This window comes from Coturnix japonica, chromosome 11, assembly GCF_001577835.2.
Source record: "Coturnix japonica isolate 7356 chromosome 11, Coturnix japonica 2.1, whole genome shotgun sequence".
NCBI lineage: Eukaryota > Metazoa > Chordata > Aves > Galliformes > Phasianidae > Coturnix > Coturnix japonica.
Window position 1 is genome coordinate 670317 of NC_029526.1, and position 18549 is coordinate 688865.

Here is an 18549-nt window from a genome sequence, read left to right on the forward strand (position 1 = left end):
TGGCAGGAGCAGCTCTGCTCTGTATCACTCTTCAAGCTGCTGAACCTCCCTGGTGGAAGCTGCAGCCTCCAGCTGGGAAGGGACAGCTTGTCCAGCACTTGGCCTTGGTGATGGTGCTGACGGGGCCGTGGCTCTGGCTGCCCACCAAGTCCTGAGGGGAGGGTTCCCATCCGTCAGCTGAGTGCTGGAGCTGTCAGACAGGCAGACAGGGCTGCTTAGCACTGGCTTGGAGCCGTTAACGTCTTCATAGCATCAGGAGTCAGCTGAACGCTGCAGCTCTTTCAATTAGGCTCCTGTTGAGCTCCATCCGCTGATACTGTAACGTCGTTGGCTGGCCCTGCTGCAGTGCCTTGGAGGAGCGTGCTGCTGGAACAGCCTTCATCTGTGCTGTGTGCTGGGCAGGAGCCAGCTGCAGGCTCCCCAGCATCACCCTGATGAGGAGGGCACTGGGTTTTGGTTCTGCTCTGCCCATACAGCTTGGGGCAGCTGCAGGGACACTGGTACAGAGGGGCCTTGTGCTGCTGTGCCCTGTCCCGCGGTGACAGCCTGTACGCAGCCCGTGCTGCCCAGCCCCATCAGCACAGCCCTGTTTCATTGACAACAACCTCATAGCAACTCTGTCTGAAAGGCCCAAGGAAAACGCCGTGCTTCCTCCAGCTCTGTGGCCTCAGCGCCACAAGCATCACAAAGGCTGTGGGCCCCAGCAGGAAGCTTCAGTCCCTTCCCTAATGAGGTCTTCCTGCTGATAAGGGGACCTGCAGGGCAGGGGCTGGCTGAGCCAGCGAGCTCCTGGGTGCCGTCATGGGGGTGAACATGAACTCCACAGACCATGGAAGGAGCCTCCAGCCCCAGCATCTGCTAGAGAGGTGCTGTGCTGATTTGGGTGCCCATGGAGGGGCACGGCATCCATCAGTCCTCTGATCTTGGTGTGCATGGAGACCTATTTGGTTCTGCTGGTCGCAAGTTGATGTTGAAACACATTTCCATCATGAAAGCAAGGTTCAGTCTGCTTTAACAAAGCAACTTTGTGCCGCTTGTGAAGTTTCACATAAATTCACCACGCTGGATTAATAATAAATCCAGCAATAAACCCATTGTCAGCATACCAGAGCATTGCCCTTGGACAGGCCTGCAGCTCTCTGCTGCTGGGAGGTGGGACTGCCACGTGACACCATCCGTTCCCCACTGATTTATCTTTGGCTGCAGATACCACCAGCATCAAGTGGCCTGCAGCCACCTCACCAGGACAGCATCCAGCATGCACTTAGCCTGTCGCATCACTGTGGCTTCTGCATGCCAGTGGTAACCACGTCTTCTCAGCTGTGCTTTGATTTGCAGAGCTGTCGGTGCGTCCTTGCTGGCAGTCCTCAGTGAGCACTCTGCTCACAGGATGCACGGTTTGGTTTGAAGGGAGGACAGTGGGACAGGCAGTCCGTGCTGCAGTGGGTAGGAATCTTCCACTTCTTAAAATGAAGGTATTTCTTGGCTGCATTAGTTGCCCAGCTGTGGTTAGTTTGTATGAAAACCATTTCCTGCTGTTAAGGGATACTGTTTGGCTTCACAGCCATTCATGGCAGAACAGATATCTTCAAACCTCTGTGCTCTTCTCTCTGCTGGGTGAGTCTCTCACCTACGTCCCCCCATCAGAGCTTTTGGGGTGACCTCCAGCCACAGACACAGCTCACAGCTGGTGATGACAACCTGGAGAACTTGCTCAGCATTGCTCTTATGGCTTGTGTGCGTCAGTAACTGTGCTCTTAGATGTGTTTGCTTGCACTATCTCCCATAAATGTTCCTTAAGAAGAAGGCTGTTGGCTAAACATCACTACCAACCTATTTTGTGTTCAGTGTTTGCTTCTTATGTATTAAGACTTTTCTGCTAGAGAAGCTGCTGTCCATAGAATGATCCAAGCAGCAGCAGCAGCAGGCTTTGCAGTCTGCATACTCCCAGGGAACCATCAGAAACAAAGAGTAGAGGGCTTGTGATTCCAAAAAGGGGAGCAGGGAATGCTCCTGGCGCCTTTAGTAGAGCACCCTTCATTCCCTGTTGATGGGACAATGTGCAGTGTCACTGGTCACTGCCTGCTTTCTTTTGTCACTGGCTCACTCTTGCTTGGCTGACTGGTGCTTGTTCAGCTGCTGTCTGTTCTCCAGAAGTACTTCATAGGCTGGTGGAATGGCTTGGGTTGGAAGGGACCTCAAAGATCATCTAGTTCCAATCCCTGCCCTGGGCAGTGCTGCTGACCCCTACATCAAGCACTAGATCAGGCTGCCCAGCTCCCCATCCAGCCTGGTTACCCATCCAGCCTGGCTTGGAACACTCCCCTAAAGACACATCTTTCACAAAGACAGGACATCCTTTTCCAGGTGTTACTCCTCAGTAGCTGTGGGATGGGCATTGTGAGCAGCAGAGGCCAGCATGCAGAGATGTCTGAGATAGGCTGTCGAAGGATACGAGTCAGGCATTGGAAGCCCTGGAGGTGTTTAAGAGACATGTGGACATAGTATTAAGGGACATGGTTTTGTGATGGGGTGCAGTAGGTCACGCTGATATTGGACTAACCTTCAATATCTGGAAGGCCTTTTCCAGCTCATGTGGTCCCATGAAACATGCAGGCACGTGGGAGGAGCAGCACAGGAGCGGTGCAAAGCTCTGCCTTTGGGCAGCAGGCATCCTCCCCATGCATCAAGGAAGGAAGTAACAACCTTGGTGGCAACAGTGCATGCACAAATCTCCCTGAATCACTGCCTTGACATGAGTCAATGGTGTCACAGAGCTGTTCACAGAGTGGGCTGGGCGAGGAGCTGCATGCAGTGCAAGGCATGCGAGGCGTTCCTCCTGGTGCTGCTGCCAGCAGCCCTGCAGCTGGAGCCCATCCCTGGTTTGGACGCTGCGTTTCTCGCTGCAGCGAGTGCGGTCAGAGGGCTGGAAGTGGTGAGGAATGAGGAAAGCTTGGAAGAACGGGCGTTGTTTAGTCTAGGAAAGAGCAGGCTGAGCAAGGCAGGCGTGAAACCCTTTCAAAGACATAAAAGACTGCTGCAGAAAGTGAGGGAGTGAGCTGTTCTGGGTAGCTACTGCAAAATGATAACAAGAAAACTCGCACGAGTGGGAGGCCAATGGAGACCCCAAACCTGCAGCATGGGTGGGATTGGCCTCATTGCATCCAGAGAGGAGAGCAGCCCTCTCTTTGTCAGTCAGTCAGTCACTTTGCAGGGACCAGCATTCTCCCATTCTCCTATTGCTCGGGGACTTTTTAATTGTGGAAATTGAGAGCGTGGCTCTGTGTCCTCAATAGGCAATTGTCCTGGTTCCCATCCCTGGATCCAGTATGTCTTAGCAAATTACTTTCTCTCTTTTAAATGCCTTGGTGATTAAAGATGCCACAGCAGATACCCTTAATGAGTGCAAAAAGGCTAATAATTCCTCGTGCTGGCAATGAATGCAATTAATCAGGCCCCGTTACTTGATTTTTAAACAGATGAGGCATTTAAGGCCAAGCAAGTTTTTAATTGGACTTTAATGTCTCTCATTTACTTCATGTTGGCACGGGTGTAGGAATTCCCACCCCCAGGTTTGCTGCTGAGTTTATTCGGGGTGATGAGCGAGGAATCTGCAGCAGACGTGCTTCAGGCCATGCTGGCCCAGCCATGCTGCAGGGAAAAAGCAGCCCATCCCAGTGCTGACGGCAGCTTGCAGCATTTCAGGAGCAGGCGGTAGCCTTGCATCCTGCACCTCAACACCCCAGAGGGATCCAGATGCTGTCCCAGTGCATGCTGTGCTTTGCAGAGGCTCTCACCCATTTCAGAGATGGCCGAGGGCATAGCCCCTATTTCTGCATCCTCAATTCTCCCACAGCGAGGGCATCAAGGTGAGAAGTTAGCTCTGCCCTGAGAAACATATGGAATACCTCATGTTACAGAGCTTCTGCCTGCCAGCCCGGGGTGCAGGTTGGATTGGTTGTAGTGCTTCCCTGGGTCTGTCTCAGTGCATCCTTAAGCCACTTGCTGAAGCCCACAGCCCCATGGCAGTTCCTGCATCGCTCTGTGGCTGCCTTGCACACAGCGCTAATTATCTGCACAAATCAGTGCCTCTGCAACATATTGGAAACAATCTGAGATATCAAAGTGTGGCAGGCATTTGTCTTCCATCCCCTGGATTCTCTTCAAATAACCTCCATCTGCCAGCTCCTGGCCCAGGGCACAGTGAGCTGCTGCACATAAACACTGCCTGGCCAGCGGCAGGTAGCACCTCAGGGCACACTTGCCCAATGTTTGTTTGGTCTTGCTTGTTTGTCATACCTCCTCTGCTCACAACCTGAGTGCTCATCTGATAGTAGGGCTGGTAGTTGTGCAAGGCTCGCGTGCAGTCCCAGCTGCAGGGTCCAGATCTCTCCATTTTTATCCTGTTCACAGCACCGGGGCCTCTTGCACCATTTTTCTTCCCCCAGTGACCTGTAGATAAGGATCCTTGGAGCTGTCGTGCTCTACAGAGTAAGGGAAGATAGGGGCTGAGTGAGGATGAAGCTGTGTTGCCCCAGATAGGGGCTGCCCAAAGATGTTGTGGGTGCCCCATCCCTGGAGTTGCCCAAGGCCATGGATGGTGCCCTGTGCAGCCTGAGGTGGGAGGCACCAGCCCACAGAACTGGGTAGGCTTTGAGGTCCCTTCCAGCCTAAACCATCCTATGATCCCACGATTCTGTTACTGCTTGATGATGGTGTGGACATTTCAATGGGGCGTTCATGTGAGAAAGTTGAACAGCAGAGCCCCCCGTGTGCCCCATGTCCCTGTAGGCTGTGGGCACACTCCCCTGCAGTGTGCAGACCAGAATAAGTCAGAGGGCCAGGCCCTGGGATACTCCTGCTCCTCTTCCCACAGACCCAGAGCTTACTGAGATTCCCTTAACTCAGGGTCTTATCCCCCATATATACCTACATCAGGAAGCTGCAGCCCCAAGTGACCGCAGCCAGCCATTCCTGCACTGTGAATCTTCTGGCTGAAGCTCACAAGGATGTTATTTTCTTTGATTTAATTCCATGTAAACTGCGGAATTATTTTGCTTTGGAGGGCTGCAAATGATGGAAGCATAAACCACACTAATGATGCGATAAGGACAGCTCTGGATGCGGGGGCAGGATGTGCCTGCTGCTGCCTGGGGAGCCGCCTGCCGCTCACCTGGGGCCCCCTCCCCACATTCCTCCATCTCTCTGGAACGAGAATCATTTCCTCTTCAGCTTTTTGCAGAGGCACAGGCCTTGCAGACGTGGAGCTATCTCTGGAATGTGTGTAAACAAGGAGTTGACGGATGTTGTTCCCCCCCTCCTCTCCCAGGCTGGTTTAAGAAGGGGTTAATGCAAGTTTGCTTTGCTGCTTCCAAGCTTTGAGAATTGTCTTCCCCTGGCAGCGACCTGCTGACCCCAATCCTCTGTGTGCCTTTCCCAGCAGAAAGCCGAGCTTTGGGGCCCAGGCACGCGGGGTGGGATTTCAGCCCTCTATGAACAAGGGGAGGAAGGACAAAGGTGGTCCTGGGAGCTGGGAGCAGTGTGGGATCCCAGCGCACGGCGAGTGGTGTGTCATGGGATGGGGCTGCCTGTGGGATGGATGTAGGCTGTATGGGAACATTTCTCAATGAGAGGGCAGCGAGGTGCTGGCACTGCTGCCCAAAGAGCCCTTCCATGGAGCTGCCTGAGCTGGTGGGGACAGCCAGCCTGCAGCAGGGCATTGGAAATGGAGGGTCTTGGAGGTCCCTTCCAACCCAGCCATTATGTGATCCTGTGAGATGGGCCAGGAGCAGGTTTGCATGCAGAGGACTGTTCCTGGTGGTGGGTTCTGGTTCCTCCTGTTTTACAGGAGGTTGGAACGTTAAGCAGGGGGACAGAAGCTTGGAAGTGGTGTAGGGGCTGGGATAGAGTGTGTCTCAGTGGGGGTACAAAGAGCTCCAGCTGTCAAAAACACAACAAAATTAATACATAGGTGTGTTGAGTGCACAACTAATGAGAGCAGCCTGGGATCCAAAGGGTGTCTGGGCTCAGAGCAAATGGCAGCAGCCAGAATCTAAAGCTATTTGAGGGTGAGCTGGAACCTAATGCCGAAATGGTTAATTCCTGGATGTGCTGTCAGCACTAGTGACGCACTGAGGCTGGATCCCTTCCAGAAAACAACACTTTAACCCGAAGACAAAGAGCTGGGCTTAGCACGGAGGTGATCAGTGGAATGGCTTGGCCTGGTGTATACAAGGGGTCAAGCCGGATGATTTAATGATCTCTCTTGGCCTGAAAGCTCTCTGTTCTCTTAAGAAGATAAATGAAAAAGCCCTTTCACAAAAAAGCCAGCACTCAAGATGTGCGTGTAATGAACTCGACGCTTCCAGGGCAGCGGCCAAGTGGGCTCTGCGGGCAGACAGACCCTGCCTGGAGCTGCTGGGGCTGCTGCCCATCTGCTCACCACCAGCCAGGCCACCGTGTGCACACATGGCGTGTCTCAGCCCTGCTGCTCATTGCTGGCCCCCTGTATTGAAGCACGGTTTGCTCCTTGTCTCCTGCAGGGTGAAGAGGCCGAGCGGTATCAGCGGCCTCCTGGGGAAGATCGGCTCCAAAAAGCAGAAGATGAGCACACTGGAGAAGTCCAAGCTGGACTGGGAGAACTTCAAGGAGGAGGAGGGCATCGTGGAGGAGCTGGCAATCCACAACCGAGGGAAAGACGGGTAAGAGGGGCTGGATCTGACCACAAAGCCACATTTCCCACCACTCCCACATGCATAGGAACCCATCGCGTGCCACTGAGAGTCCAGGAAACATGTGGGATTTCTTAAGAATTTATTCTAGGGGTACGTAAAGCTGCTTTAGGCATTACAGGAGGACAGGTGAGGCCTGCGGCAGGTACAGGCAGACTCCTCTCGCTCTGCTAACAGCCTCGTGACCCTGAGCCCAGCTGACGCACAGCTTGCCTGCTCCTTATCTCACCTGCTGTTGGCCCAAACCGGTCTAACGCAGCTCTCCACAAGGAAACACGATTGCCTTTGCCCAGTTTTGTTTAAAAAGAAACAAGTCTCCAATGGGGTGGAATGGCTTCGTCCTGCTCCTCCAATGGCATGCTCCAGCTGCATCTTCCTGCATTTAAATGTATGCAAACCCAGAGCAGCTGGCAAGGTGCGTTACAGATGATGGCAGCTCTGGGCATCGGATGTGTGCACCAAGCAATGCTCACGCCAGTGAAGTTAATGGAGGCGTCATAAAAGCAAGTGACGATGCTGTAAATAAAGCAGAAAGCTAATAACATGCACTGCGGGGAAGGACAGTAAGATCAGAAGTGGCGTTTCCACTGCAAGTGCTTTGCTAAGCTTGGGAATATGTAACCGCTTTAGTGGACATCTTGCAAAGTGTATTCTTATCTAGCCACGCATTTATTCTGTCTGCAGGAAAAAGTCAGAGCTTCTGCATTCTGACAGCTTTGGTTTAGGGTTTCAGATGGGTGTTTTATAACGGCTGCTTTCTTAGGCAGGCTGAGAGCCTCTGCCCCTTCCATGATCAGTTGAGCAATCATTGACACATCTGAGGATACCGCAGGGAGCGGTTCTGACCCTTCAGCCCAGCAGGGCACCACCTCACTGCAGCACTGCGGGCGTTATGGACCCCTGCTCCCCGCCTTGCCCTGCAGACAGGCACATCTGCACTGTGTCCCTGCTGAAACACCACATCCCCACTGCATGGCATCACCACCACCCCTTCTTTCTGCTGATGGTGCCCGAGGTGTGGGGGGACACTCCTTGCCCCCACCTGCACCCACCTGCCCTCGTCTCTGCTTTCCCACCCCTCGTATCTTTAGTCCCAAACCCATTTTCCTCTGCAGCAGGACCCAGGCTGTGTCAGACCTCAGGGACCTGTCCTGGTTCTGCAGGGAGGGACTGGAGCTGGGGAGGGATGCAGTGGGCTCACTCTGTCACTCTGATGTCTTTAATAAATGGAAATGTACAGCAGCCTCCAAATGGGGCCAGCTTTGTAGGGCAGGCCCAGCAGGCAGCGCCTGAGGGCTCACCCTGGTGATGGATGGAGAGTGGCAGGGGACAGCAGGCACCTGGGGAAGCCTCACAGTGCCCTTGTTAGCAGGGGCAGCCTCTTCTCCCACAGGGTGCACCCCCTCTGCCTGCACTTCATCACAGCTGCCCCTTTCTGTGCCTGATGATTTACTCTGCTGCTCCCCCCACAGTGCTGTTCTCTGGCCATGGGGTGACACTGAGGTTCCTGCTCTGGCTGTTACTGGCCTGTGATCAGCATCAGTGCCCTGGAGTGAGCCTCTATCCAGGGACTGTCTCCTGCTGAGAGGGCTCTGCTCTCGGCTGCCCCATGGACCGTGCCTGCAGTCTGTGCTGAGCCAAGGAGGGGGAAGGAAAAACCAATGTGCCCAGGCGCTGTGATACTGTGATATGCAATGGAACACACACCCCCCCCCCAGCTTCCTTCCCCTGGCCTCTCCTGTCCTGCCCCCAGGCACAGGTCACTCGTGGGGACAACAGGAAGCAGCACTCCCCCAACGCCTTTCCTGAGCCGCTGTGCTGCAGGGGTCTCAGCACACGTTCCACTCGTCTTGCCTGGTTCAGGTGGCCAGAGCCTCCTCCAAGGGCAGCGCATGGTCCTGGTGGCACCGAGTGGTGCCGCTGAGCTGGGCATGGCAGCAAGGAGCTGACCCACTTCTGTCAGCACAGGGAGGGCTGAGATGTGAGCAGGGTTGCTGCCGGGGACCAACGCAGGGAGCTCAGCTGCTGACACAAATTGGGATGAATGGCAGGGCATGGCAATGCTGATCCTTCCTCAGGGTCGTGCTCGCAGGCAGGAATGAGCCAGACACAGCGGCTCGCGTGCCTTGTGTTGAGCTGGGCCTGAGCACAATGACCTTGTGGTGACAGCCCAGTGTTTGCCACTGCAGAACAAATACGAAACAATTGTGATGATTCAATTACCGCTCCTGTTTTGAATTGCAATTTCGCTCCCTCTGTAGGTTAATTAGTAGCACAGCCCCGACAGCCCCGGGCTGTCCGTGGCAAGGGTTTGCAGCAAAGTGCATTAAAATTCAGCTGCACGGCATAAACAAGCAGCAAGGTGCTTTTTGTGCTCGCTTCCTTCCTTGCAGTGCTTAGTAGATGCCTGGTGCATGGAGCGGGAGGGCAGAGGCAGCCACCCCTTCCCTCTGCCCGTCCCTTTGGGTCCCCGTGTTCCAGCCATAGGTGCTGCTAACACCATCTCTGCCTCTGCTCCCCACAGGTACATCGAGAGGAAGGCGTTCCTGGAGCGCGTGGACCACAGGCAGTTTGAGATTGAGCGTGACATCAGACTGAGCAGGATGAAGCCCTGAGGGCCGGGGATGGCCGTGGGGTCCCACTGGCCCTGTGCCCCTGCCTGGCCACCGGGCACAGAACATATTCTCTACCCAAGCCTGCACATCCCAGCAGGTTTTTCCTTTTACTGTAATGTTTGGAGAGGGTGCTTGTCAGTGGGCAGGGTGTGCTGCAAGGGTCCCATCACCTGGCAGCTCACGGGAGCAGCCCCATGGTGCCGATCCTTTGCCACCGCTGGGTGCTGCCGTGCTTGCACGCTGACCAGAATCCAGCTCTGCTGACATGTGTGGTGGTGAGGGGCTGCAGGAAGGCTTTGTGGCTGCTGCACGTGCACAGGCTGCGGGGCTGGAGCCCTGCTCCCCGCTCTGCCAGCCCTGCAGCCTCCCCTGCCCCTCCTCGCTCTTGCCCAGACAAAGCTGAACTGTCTGCACTTGTCTGCGGGGTCTGACGGTGCTGGGGGTTTTGAAGCAAGCCGATGAAGAAATCCTCCCTTGTTTGCTCCATCGAGAAGCTGAGAGCAGCTGCAGCAGGCAGGCCAGCCCGGGGTCTGTTCACGTGAATAAAGTATTCCATCCTGGTGCTCTGTGTGCTCACAGCCTGGCTGCTCTGGGAAGCAGAGGGGCAGAGAAACTGAGGGTTGCTGTTATAAACGCATGACCATGATTGTGGAAATCACTGCGTGGTTCCTGCGTGCCCATCGTCCTCCCATCTGTCCCCATGGGATGCTGCAGGGCAGGGGCACACACAGCCATCCCCTGCACTGTTCCACACCAGCACCAGCCTCGTCCTTGCTGCTGGCGTTGGCCCTGTGCCTCAGCCCTGAGCCTGGGCTGAGCTCCGGGCTCACATGTCGGCTGCTGAGTCAGCCCTTGTGCTGGGGATGCGCTGAGAATGGACACGAACAAAACACCACGTGCTCAGGGAGCCGCAGCCCTTGTCCGTGTTACACACAGGGTGAGCCCTTATCAACCTGCTTCAACTGAAATGGGATGGCACTAAAGTGGGGCTGCTGGGATGGACATCTGCACCTCCCGACACTTCCAGGCCAGTGGCTTCGTACAGCAGGGAATGGCTGCACTTCTGACCCCCATCCCAGGCCACCCCCATGCTGTCCCGCTGCACTCCGGGCAGGGTGGAGGACAGCGGGTGGTGGCAGCTCCAGTTCCAGCGCAGGACTCAGCTCCGCTGTCCTCTGCCAGCTCTCCCAGCGTCCTGCATGTTTCCTCGCTTGGATCATGTGTTTCTTGCCTCCCTTTCCTGAAGATGAAGAGTGATTTACAGGGCTCCAGAAAACACAGCTTGGCTGCCTAGGAACTGGGGGAGAAAAAACTGGGGGAGGAAAAAAAGGGATAAAGCGTTGGAGAGAAGCCCTCTGTTGGCTATTGGCACCACCTGCCCGCAGAGGGCCTGGCCCACAGCCCCCAACTGCATCCCCTTGAATGGCCGCCGTGTCCCCGTGGGCTGGGAGCAGTTTGGGCACTGCTGAACGGCCCCTTGTGCTCGGCCCCAAACAAGGCTGCCATTGTGTGCGCCTGCCCCACGGCTCCGCTGTGGGGTCCCGTGTGGGATCCATCCCATCCTCCCCATTGTGCGGCTGCAGAGAACGGGAACGTGGCTGTTTTCTCCCCGGACGAGCTGTGGGTCGTGGCAGGACATGGGCAGCCCTTTGGGCTGTATCTGCAGCCTGACAAAACATCTCTGCCCCTGGAAAGGCGAGGGGATAAAGCCCCGTTGTGATCCTGTTGGGTCCCGTGATATTACAAGCCAACGGGAATGTCCTCATTATTTCCCCAATATTGAAGTCTAATAAATCCCCGGCTGCCTTACAGGATTTATTTATCCGTTCATTGCTAGGAGACTCAGTGCCGTGTAATCCTATTGCTGCTGCGGGGGGCGGGAGGCAGCTTTCCCAAGGATGGAGCCGCGAGGAAGCAGCCAAAAGCCAGAAGCCAAAAGCTGTGTGGGTCCGTGTGGGTCCATGTGGGTCCGTGTGGGTCCGTGTGGGTCCATGCGGGGCCTCTGCTCCACCGGGCAGCTTCAGCCCCACGCAGGGCACAGTGCCACCCCTCCCACATGTGATGGTCCCACAGAGCTGTGCCCCACTGTGTGCTGGGCTCACTGACATGTCATGGGATCATTGAATCGCAGAATGGTTCGAGTGGGAAGGATCCTAAAGGCGTCCTGCACTGAGCAGGGACACTCACAGCTCCATCAGTGCTCACAGCCCCATTCTCTGACCTTGGCTGTGTGCAGGGATGGGGCAGCACCAGCTCTGTGTGCAGCCTGTGCCACTGCCTCACCGCCCTGACTGTAAAGAACCTCTAACTTAGCTCCGGTCTGAAGCTCCCTCTGTTAGTTTGAAGCCATTTCTTGTGCCGTCAGTGAGCAGCCCGTCCCCATACACACGGCACACAGCTCCGGGGTCCCGCAGCCTTTAGTTTCCGTTTGGGCACCGACCTCCCGGGGCTGCTGCAGCACGGGGCGCTCCCCCGGGCACGTCCCGGCTGTGTTGCCGCCCGTTGAGGTGCCCGTGCCCGGGGCTGGCCCCGCAATCACCGCCGAGCGGAAGCCGCCGAGTTCCGCCTGCGGTCTGCGGACGATACCGCAGCTCCGCCGGCCCCGAGGGAGCGGACGAACGGCTGCGGGGCGGCATCGCGGGCTCGACGGGCAGCGCCCGACCGGCCTCGTGCCTCCCACGGGCAGGAAGAGCCCTACAAGGGCCGGGGAGCCCCGACGGGCGGCGATAGGACCGCGGCCCCGGCCCCGCGCCCCCCCCCCCCCCCCCCCCCCCCCCCCCCCCCCCCCCCCCCCCCCCCCCCCCCCCCCCCCCCCCCCCCCCCCCCCCCCCCCCCCCCCCCCCCCCCCCCGCTCCCCTCCCCTGCCGGCCCCCAGCGCGGCCCCGCTCCCTCCCGCTCCTCCCGCCGCAGCGCCGCCTCCCGTCGGTGCGTCGCGGCCCATGGGCGGGGCGGGGCGGTCGGGCCCGTGCTGGCACGGCGCTGGAATGATCCCTCCGGCGCGGCCGCCGCCGCCGCCACCGCCATCCCGGTTCCGGCCGCCCGCCGCGGGCCGCGCCTCTCGGACACGCAGTAGCGCCGCTCGTTGAGCGCCGCGGGGCCGCGCCCGCCAGGCGAAGATGAACTACCTGGTGAGCGGGGTCACCTTGCGGGACGGAGCGGGGGGCGGCGGGGGCGGGCGGATGGGGCCGGGCCGGGAGCGGCGGTCGGAGCGGATCCGTGATCAGCCGGGGACCGAGCGCCGGGAGCGGGGCCCGTCGGGTGGGGAAGGGCCGGACGGGGCCTCCGGGACCGAGCGCGGCCGTCACCGACCCGACCCGACCCAGCCCCCTCCGGCCACGGGGTCGGCGCTGCCCGCCCGGTCCGGGCACGGCTCGTCCCGCGGGGGGCGGGGGGCGCTGCCATTGCGGGGCTGCGCAGCGCTGCCGGCACCGCGGGATCCACCCGAGCGCGGCGGCAGGAGGAAGGACAGCGGGGGAGGGAGGGGGCACCGAGCGGGGCAACGCGGCATCACCGGCGGGACGGGCCGGCAGCGGGACGGACACACGGACACGGACACACACACGCGTGTCCCTGTGCCCGCCCGGCGGCCGGGGGGGAATTCTCGGTGCGGGCTGAGTCACCTCCATGGCACTTCCTCCCCGGCGGGAAGGGGAGGGAAAGGCAGAGGAGGTCCCCGACACCGGGAGGCGCGGGGGGTCCGGCCCCGTCCCGGCGCCGGCTCCGGGACGGGTGGGTTGAACCGGGACGAGGAGGAGCAGCGCCGGGGCCGCGTCGGGTGCCGGGCGCCCTTGGTGCCGCCGAGTCCATCCGCGATGAGTCCCGACCCGGCCCGTTGCGGGGCTCTCTTGCAGAACGTGCTGGCCAAAGCGCTGTACGACAATGTGGCCGAGTCCCCGGACGAGCTCTCCTTCCGCAAAGGCGACATCATGACGGTGCTGGAGCGCAACACGCAGGGCCTGGACGGCTGGTGGCTCTGCTCGCTGCACGGCCGGCAGGGCATCGTGCCGGGGAACCGCCTCAAGATCCTGGTGGGGATGTACGACAAGAAGCAGCAGCAGCAGCAGCAGGCGGCCGGGCCGGGGCAGGGCCAGGCACCGCCAGCACCACAGCCCACGTTGCCGTACCACCACCAAGGGGGGTACACGCCGCTGTCGCCCGCCTCGCAGTACACCGCCATGCACCCCTCCTACGCGCCACAAGGGGACAACGTCTACTTGATGCCGGTTCCTGGCAAGGGGCAGCAGGGCCTGTACTCGGGCTCGGCACCCGCTGGACAGTTTCCCCCGGCTCCGGCCAAGCAGCCCCCATCCTACCCCAAGCAAACGCCGCCCCACGGCTTCCCCAGCGCCGGGCAGGACATCTACCAGGTGCCGCCGTCCCTGAGCCAGGCGGTGGACGCTTTCCCTGCGGGCTCTGCCAGCCCCCCCCAGGACATTTACCAGGTCCCTCCCTCGGCTCAGGCTCAAGACATCTACCAAGTGCCCCCATCTTTGGATGCGAGGAGCTGGGAAGGGCCCAAGCCCTCTGGAAAGGTAGGATGGGGGTCCAGGTACGGCGGTGGGTTGATGCTGTGGGGCTCCAGTCTGTTGTGGGGTTATGGAGGGGGGGAGTGAAGCGCTTTTGGCTGAGATGAGCTGCGTTTCCCTGGAAGATCCAGTGGGAAAAAGGGGACACTGAGCACCGTGCCTCGTGGGCAGGGCACCCCATTGATTGCGAGCATCCCACAACCTCCTATGGCTGCCGCACCACATTGCACCGAGATGCGGGTGGGGGTCTGGGCTCGTCCTCCATCGCTGGGTCCCTCGGTGCCACAATTAACCTTCAGGTCTCCATTCTCATCGCACAGGGCGGCCGTGCGGCCGGGCTTTGTCTGTAGCCGAGGCTGGCTGCTATAAATAACCGGTGATCTCATCTCCGTCCCTCCAGCGTCACTGCACGGAGCGGTGACAGCTCCAGGCCGGACGGGGAGCGCCCTCGCGTGGGCACCCACCGCACGGTGCTCCCAGATGGGCTCGGGGGGCAGCAGCGGGGGGTGCGCCAGGCTCAGCCCTGCCCTCTCTCGTAGGTGCTGCTGCCCACCCGCGTGGGGCAGGCGTACGTCTATGACTCCCCCAAGGCTGAGAAGGATGAATACGACTTTCCCCGCCACCTGCTCTCCTCGGGCTCACAGGAGATCTACGATGTGCCACCTGCACGCGGTGCATTACCCAGCCAGGTCAGCAGGGATGTGGGGCTGCATGTGGGGCTGTGGGGTGATGGGCTGCAGGGATGCGGCACCCAGTGCTGGGCTGAGCCGTGGTCTCCACTGTGTGTGTGCTGGGGCCACTCTCCTGCCCCTCACACCATCCCATCTCTTCCCAGCAGGTCTATGACACTCCCCCCATGGCGGTCAAGGGTCCCAATGGGCAGGACCCAGGGCAGGAGATCTACGACGTGCCCCCCAGCGTGGAGAAGAACCTGCACCAAACCGTAAGTGCCGCAGGGGAAGCTCATGCACCAAAAGAGACACGTGAGGGTGGTGGTGCTGCAGGATTGCGCTGTGCACCTCTCCTTCCACGAGCCCACTGCACGCCCAGAGCTGTTCTTATGGGCACAGGGGAGCGGGGCTGGTGTGCATGTGTGTCTCCAGCTGCACTGACACTACGTGGTGGTGCCCTTGCAGGTATATGACGTGCCACCCTCCGTCAGCAAGGACGTGCCAGACGGCCCTGTGCGGGAGGAGACGTACGACGTGCCCCCCGCCTTCTCCAAGCAGAAAGCCTTCGAGCCCCCCCGCCACCCCCCGGTGCTCTCCCAGCAGGATTCCTACCTGCCAGAGGATGTCTACGACGTGCCACCAGCGGCTGGGAAAGCCGCCCCCGAGCCCTCGTTGTCCCACGAGATCTATGACGTGCCTCCCAGCCTCAAGAAGCTGGGGGGGTCGGCCTTCCCCTTGCAGGAGGTGTACGATGTGCCGCGGGACCTGCACGCCCCCAGCAAGGGCTCGATGGACATGGAGGGTGAGTACATCTACGATGTCCCACCACAGGTGGACCGCGAGGCCAAGGCAGCTGACACCAAGCGTCTCTCGGCCTCCAGCACGGGCAGCACCCGCAGCAACATCTCCACCTCCTCACTGGACACTGTGCCCGTAAAGGAGCCGGCCAAAGGAGCCGGCAGGGAGTTCTCCCTGGACTTGGATGCTGCCATGGAGATGCTGGCCAAGCTCCAGCTCGGCGTCAGCGGTGCCGTCTCCAGCCTCATGTCCTTCATCAGCACCAACTGGCGCAGCCCCGAGCACATGGAAGCCAATGCTGCCGGCATCCGCCTGGCAGCCGAGGGTGTTCAAACAGCCCTCAGGGAGCTGCTGGAGTTTGCCCGGGGGGCAGTGGGCAACGCTGCCCAGGCCTCGGACCGCTCACTGTACGCCAAGCTCAGCAAGCAGCTGCAGAAGATGGAGGAGGTCTACCAGGCCCTGGGGCGGCACAGCCAGGCGCTGGATGCATGTCACTGGGCTCCCAGTGCCTTGGTGGCTGGCAAACCGGGCACGGACGACTTGGAGCTGTTCGTCATGTACTCGCGTGGTGTGCCCGATGACACCAAGCAGCTCGCCTCCTTCCTGCATGGCAATGCTTCTCTGCTCTTCAAACGGACAAAGCCAGCGCCAGAGGGCAATGGCCACGGGCCCACGCACCCCTCTGACAAGGCCAGCAGCATCCAGTCACGGCCCCTGCCCTCCCCACCCAAGCTGCTGGCACAGGAGTCCCCCGAGGGTCCCTACGAGAACCACGAGAGCGGCTGGATGGAGGATTATGACTACGTGCACCTCCAGGTGGGTGCGGGCTGGGGGCACCCTGTGGGTGACGTGGGTGGGATTTCTGTCTCCTCATCTGGGTCTTGCTTTTCCCCTCCTGTTATGGCTGTAGGAACTGAGGGCATCCTGGTGCAGGGCTGGGGGGCTCCATCCTGATAGGGCTTGTGGTTTTCCCCCTTCTCACCCTCCTTCCTTTCTTTCAGGGCAAGGAGGAGTTTGAGAAGACGCAGAAGGAGCTGCTGGAGAAAGGCAACATTATCCGGCAGAGCAAGGACCAGTTGGAGCACCAGCAGGTAATGGGGCTGGGGGATAAGCATGGCTCAGTGGGGACCCTGGGGTGGGGAGGGCAGTAGGGTTGGGCTCCTGTTCCCCATTCCCACAGCCGTGAGCTCCCCATGGCTCTGTCCGGCTCTTCTCTGATGCCAGATAGGATCGGGGCGCTGTCCCACGTGGCATCCCCTGGGGTGCAGCCATCGCTGTGGGGCTCGGTGGCCACCCTGCCTGTCCTCACACCCATCTCTCCCCATAGCTGAAGCAGTTTGAGCGGCTGGAGCAGGAGGTGACGCGCCCCATTGACAACGACCTGTCCAACTGGAGCCCTCCCCAGCACTACGGCCCTGTACGGGGCGGTGGTGCCCTGTGTGCCGCCGACCACCAGCTGCTCCTCTTCTACCTGGAGCAGTGCGAGGCCAACCTCACCACGCTCACCAATGCTATTGACGCCTTCTTCACCGCTGTCAGCACCAACCAGCCCCCAAAAATCTTCGTGGCCCACAGCAAGTTCATCATCCTCAGCGCCCACAAGCTCGTCTTCATCGGCGACACACTGTCCCGCCAGGCCAAGGCGCAGGACGTGCGGCACAAGGTGACACACTACAGCAACCTCCTGTGCGAGATGCTCAAGGAGATCGTGGTGAGCACCAAAGCGGCTGCGCTGCACTACCCGTCACCTGCCGCCTCCAAGGACATGGTGGAGCGCGTCAAGGACCTTGCCAACAGCACGCAGCAGTTCAGGAGGGTGCTGGGCCAGCTGGCTGCCATGTGATGGCCCTGTGCTGTTCCCCCTCCCATTGCCCTCTGCCCAGCGTAACAGACCTGTACATAGAGACTCACACAGGGGTGAGGGGCCGCAGCTGTCATCCCCCTCCCCTCTCATCCTCTCGACATTGGTTTCAGAGCCATGCCCGCAGTGCCCAGGGTTGCAATCTCTCCCTTCTGTGCTCGTTCCCCTGCTCCAGTTGAAGTGGGGCTGGCAGTGGGGCTGCTCCAGTGTCCTGGGGTGATGCTGTGGGCTCCATCGGCACATCGGCCATCTGTTGTAGTGTTGTGGCACAGACAGAGCCAGGCAAGCAGCAGCAGTAGGGAGATGAAGAGTGCTGTCCTGAGTGACAAGGGAAGGGGTGAGGGGCAGCCGGGGTGGGAGGAGGGGCTTGAACCTTTGCATTTCAAGTCTTGGTTTTGCTGTACCAACTGTAATTGAAATGCAAACCGACATTGGTGCCTTCTGAACACTGGGGAAGCTTCCTCCTTCCTCACAGTTCCCGGAGCCATGGAGTTGCAGCCGCCCCCAAAACTCAACCCCCTGGTCCCACAGCAGCATAAAGATTTGCCTAGAAATTCCCCTGGCACCTGGCTGTGTGTGTGCGGTGCTGGGATCGGGCGCCCTGTGTGTGCAACTGGGGTGTCCTTTCCCCCAAAAGCAGCGGTGCTGGAGCATGGCTGGGGTGCCACGTGCTTTATGGCAAAGCAATAACATGGGTTTGTTCATAGCATCTTGATGTGGAACAGGATGTGGCACTGGCTGTGGGCACAAGCAGCGGTGAAGATGCAGTGCTGCACAGCCCACAGCCACCCACACTTTGCTGTGCTCCTCACACCTACACCTGGGTTGCAGTGTAACTGCTGTGCAGATGGAGGCAGTGCCAGCACAGCAGGTGCCGTGGTAGCCCTGGGCCGTGGGCACCCAGAGCCCAGCTGTGGGCTCACAGGGCTTGATGCAGTGCCCCAGCATGTATCTGGTGCTCGGGACAGCCCCAACCCTGTGCACCCACCTCCTGCCCAATTCCTATGTGCCACGCCTCGGCTCCCACGGTGATTCCCCAGCCCTGTTCCTGTGTGCCAAAGTGCTGATCACCACCCTCAGCCGAGACACCACTGTGTCCTGCACCATAGGGACCACAGCACCTATGAGGCCCGATCCCACATCCCATACATCCCTGTCCCTACCCAATCCTTGCTCATCTTTTGCCCAAACCTGTCCCACCAGCCCTCCCATCCCTGTCCCATTTCCACCCAGGCCCTCTCTGTGTAACCATCCCCATCCCGAACTCATTCCTATTCCATGCATCCCATTTAGCCCTGTATTATTCCAGAGGTTCCCATGGCTGCCATGCTGCAGTGGGGCATCCAC

At 59.5% G+C, this 18549-nt stretch overlaps 2 protein-coding genes across 6 annotated transcripts in view; both read left to right on the forward strand.

Moving 5' to 3' along the window:
- CFDP1 (craniofacial development protein 1) overlaps positions 1–9908 on the forward strand; it is a 49706-nt gene extending 39798 nt beyond the window's left edge. The window contains exons 6-7 of one of the 2 annotated variants that reach the window (XM_015873826.2): positions 6543–6701; positions 9256–9908. In XM_015873826.2, coding sequence (XP_015729312.1) covers positions 6543–6701; positions 9256–9346 — 250 coding nt within the window. In that variant the 3' untranslated portion in view covers positions 9347–9908. Of the gene's footprint in view, positions 1–6542; positions 6702–9255 lie in introns of those variants that run through there. The other variant, XR_004308652.1, reaches the window with a different exon arrangement.
- Positions 9909–12303: 2395 nt separating this feature from the next.
- BCAR1 (BCAR1 scaffold protein, Cas family member) lies at positions 12304–17760 on the forward strand. Of its 4 annotated transcripts, none has more exons than XM_015873870.1 (7): positions 12304–12474; positions 13198–13878; positions 14412–14561; positions 14708–14815; positions 15009–16157; positions 16343–16432; positions 16669–17760. In XM_015873870.1, exons 1-7 carry the CDS (start codon positions 12463–12465, stop codon positions 17182–17184), a joined length of 2706 nt encoding a protein of 901 aa, XP_015729356.1. In that variant the 5' UTR covers positions 12304–12462; the 3' UTR covers positions 17185–17760. The 4 variants fall into 4 exon arrangements, with proteins under 4 accessions (XP_015729356.1, XP_032302982.1, XP_032302983.1 ...); XM_015873868.2 differs by lacking the exon at positions 12304–12474 and adding an exon at positions 12906–13075; XM_032447091.1 differs by lacking the exon at positions 12304–12474 and having other exon boundaries at positions 12494–13878.
- Positions 17761–18549: the final 789 nt, after the last annotated feature.

Coding starts and splice junctions, on each gene's coding strand:
- BCAR1 (XM_032447091.1), top strand. CDS start 12,526: ATGGGGCCGGGCCGGGAGCGGCGGTCGGAGCGGATCCGTGATCAGCCG. Junction 14,562..14,707: donor GCGGTGCATTACCCAGCCAG/GTCAGCAGGGAT, acceptor ATCTCTTCCCAG/CAGGTCTATGACACTCCCCC. Junction 16,158..16,342: donor ATGACTACGTGCACCTCCAG/GTGGGTGCGGGC, acceptor CCTTTCTTTCAG/GGCAAGGAGGAGTTTGAGAA.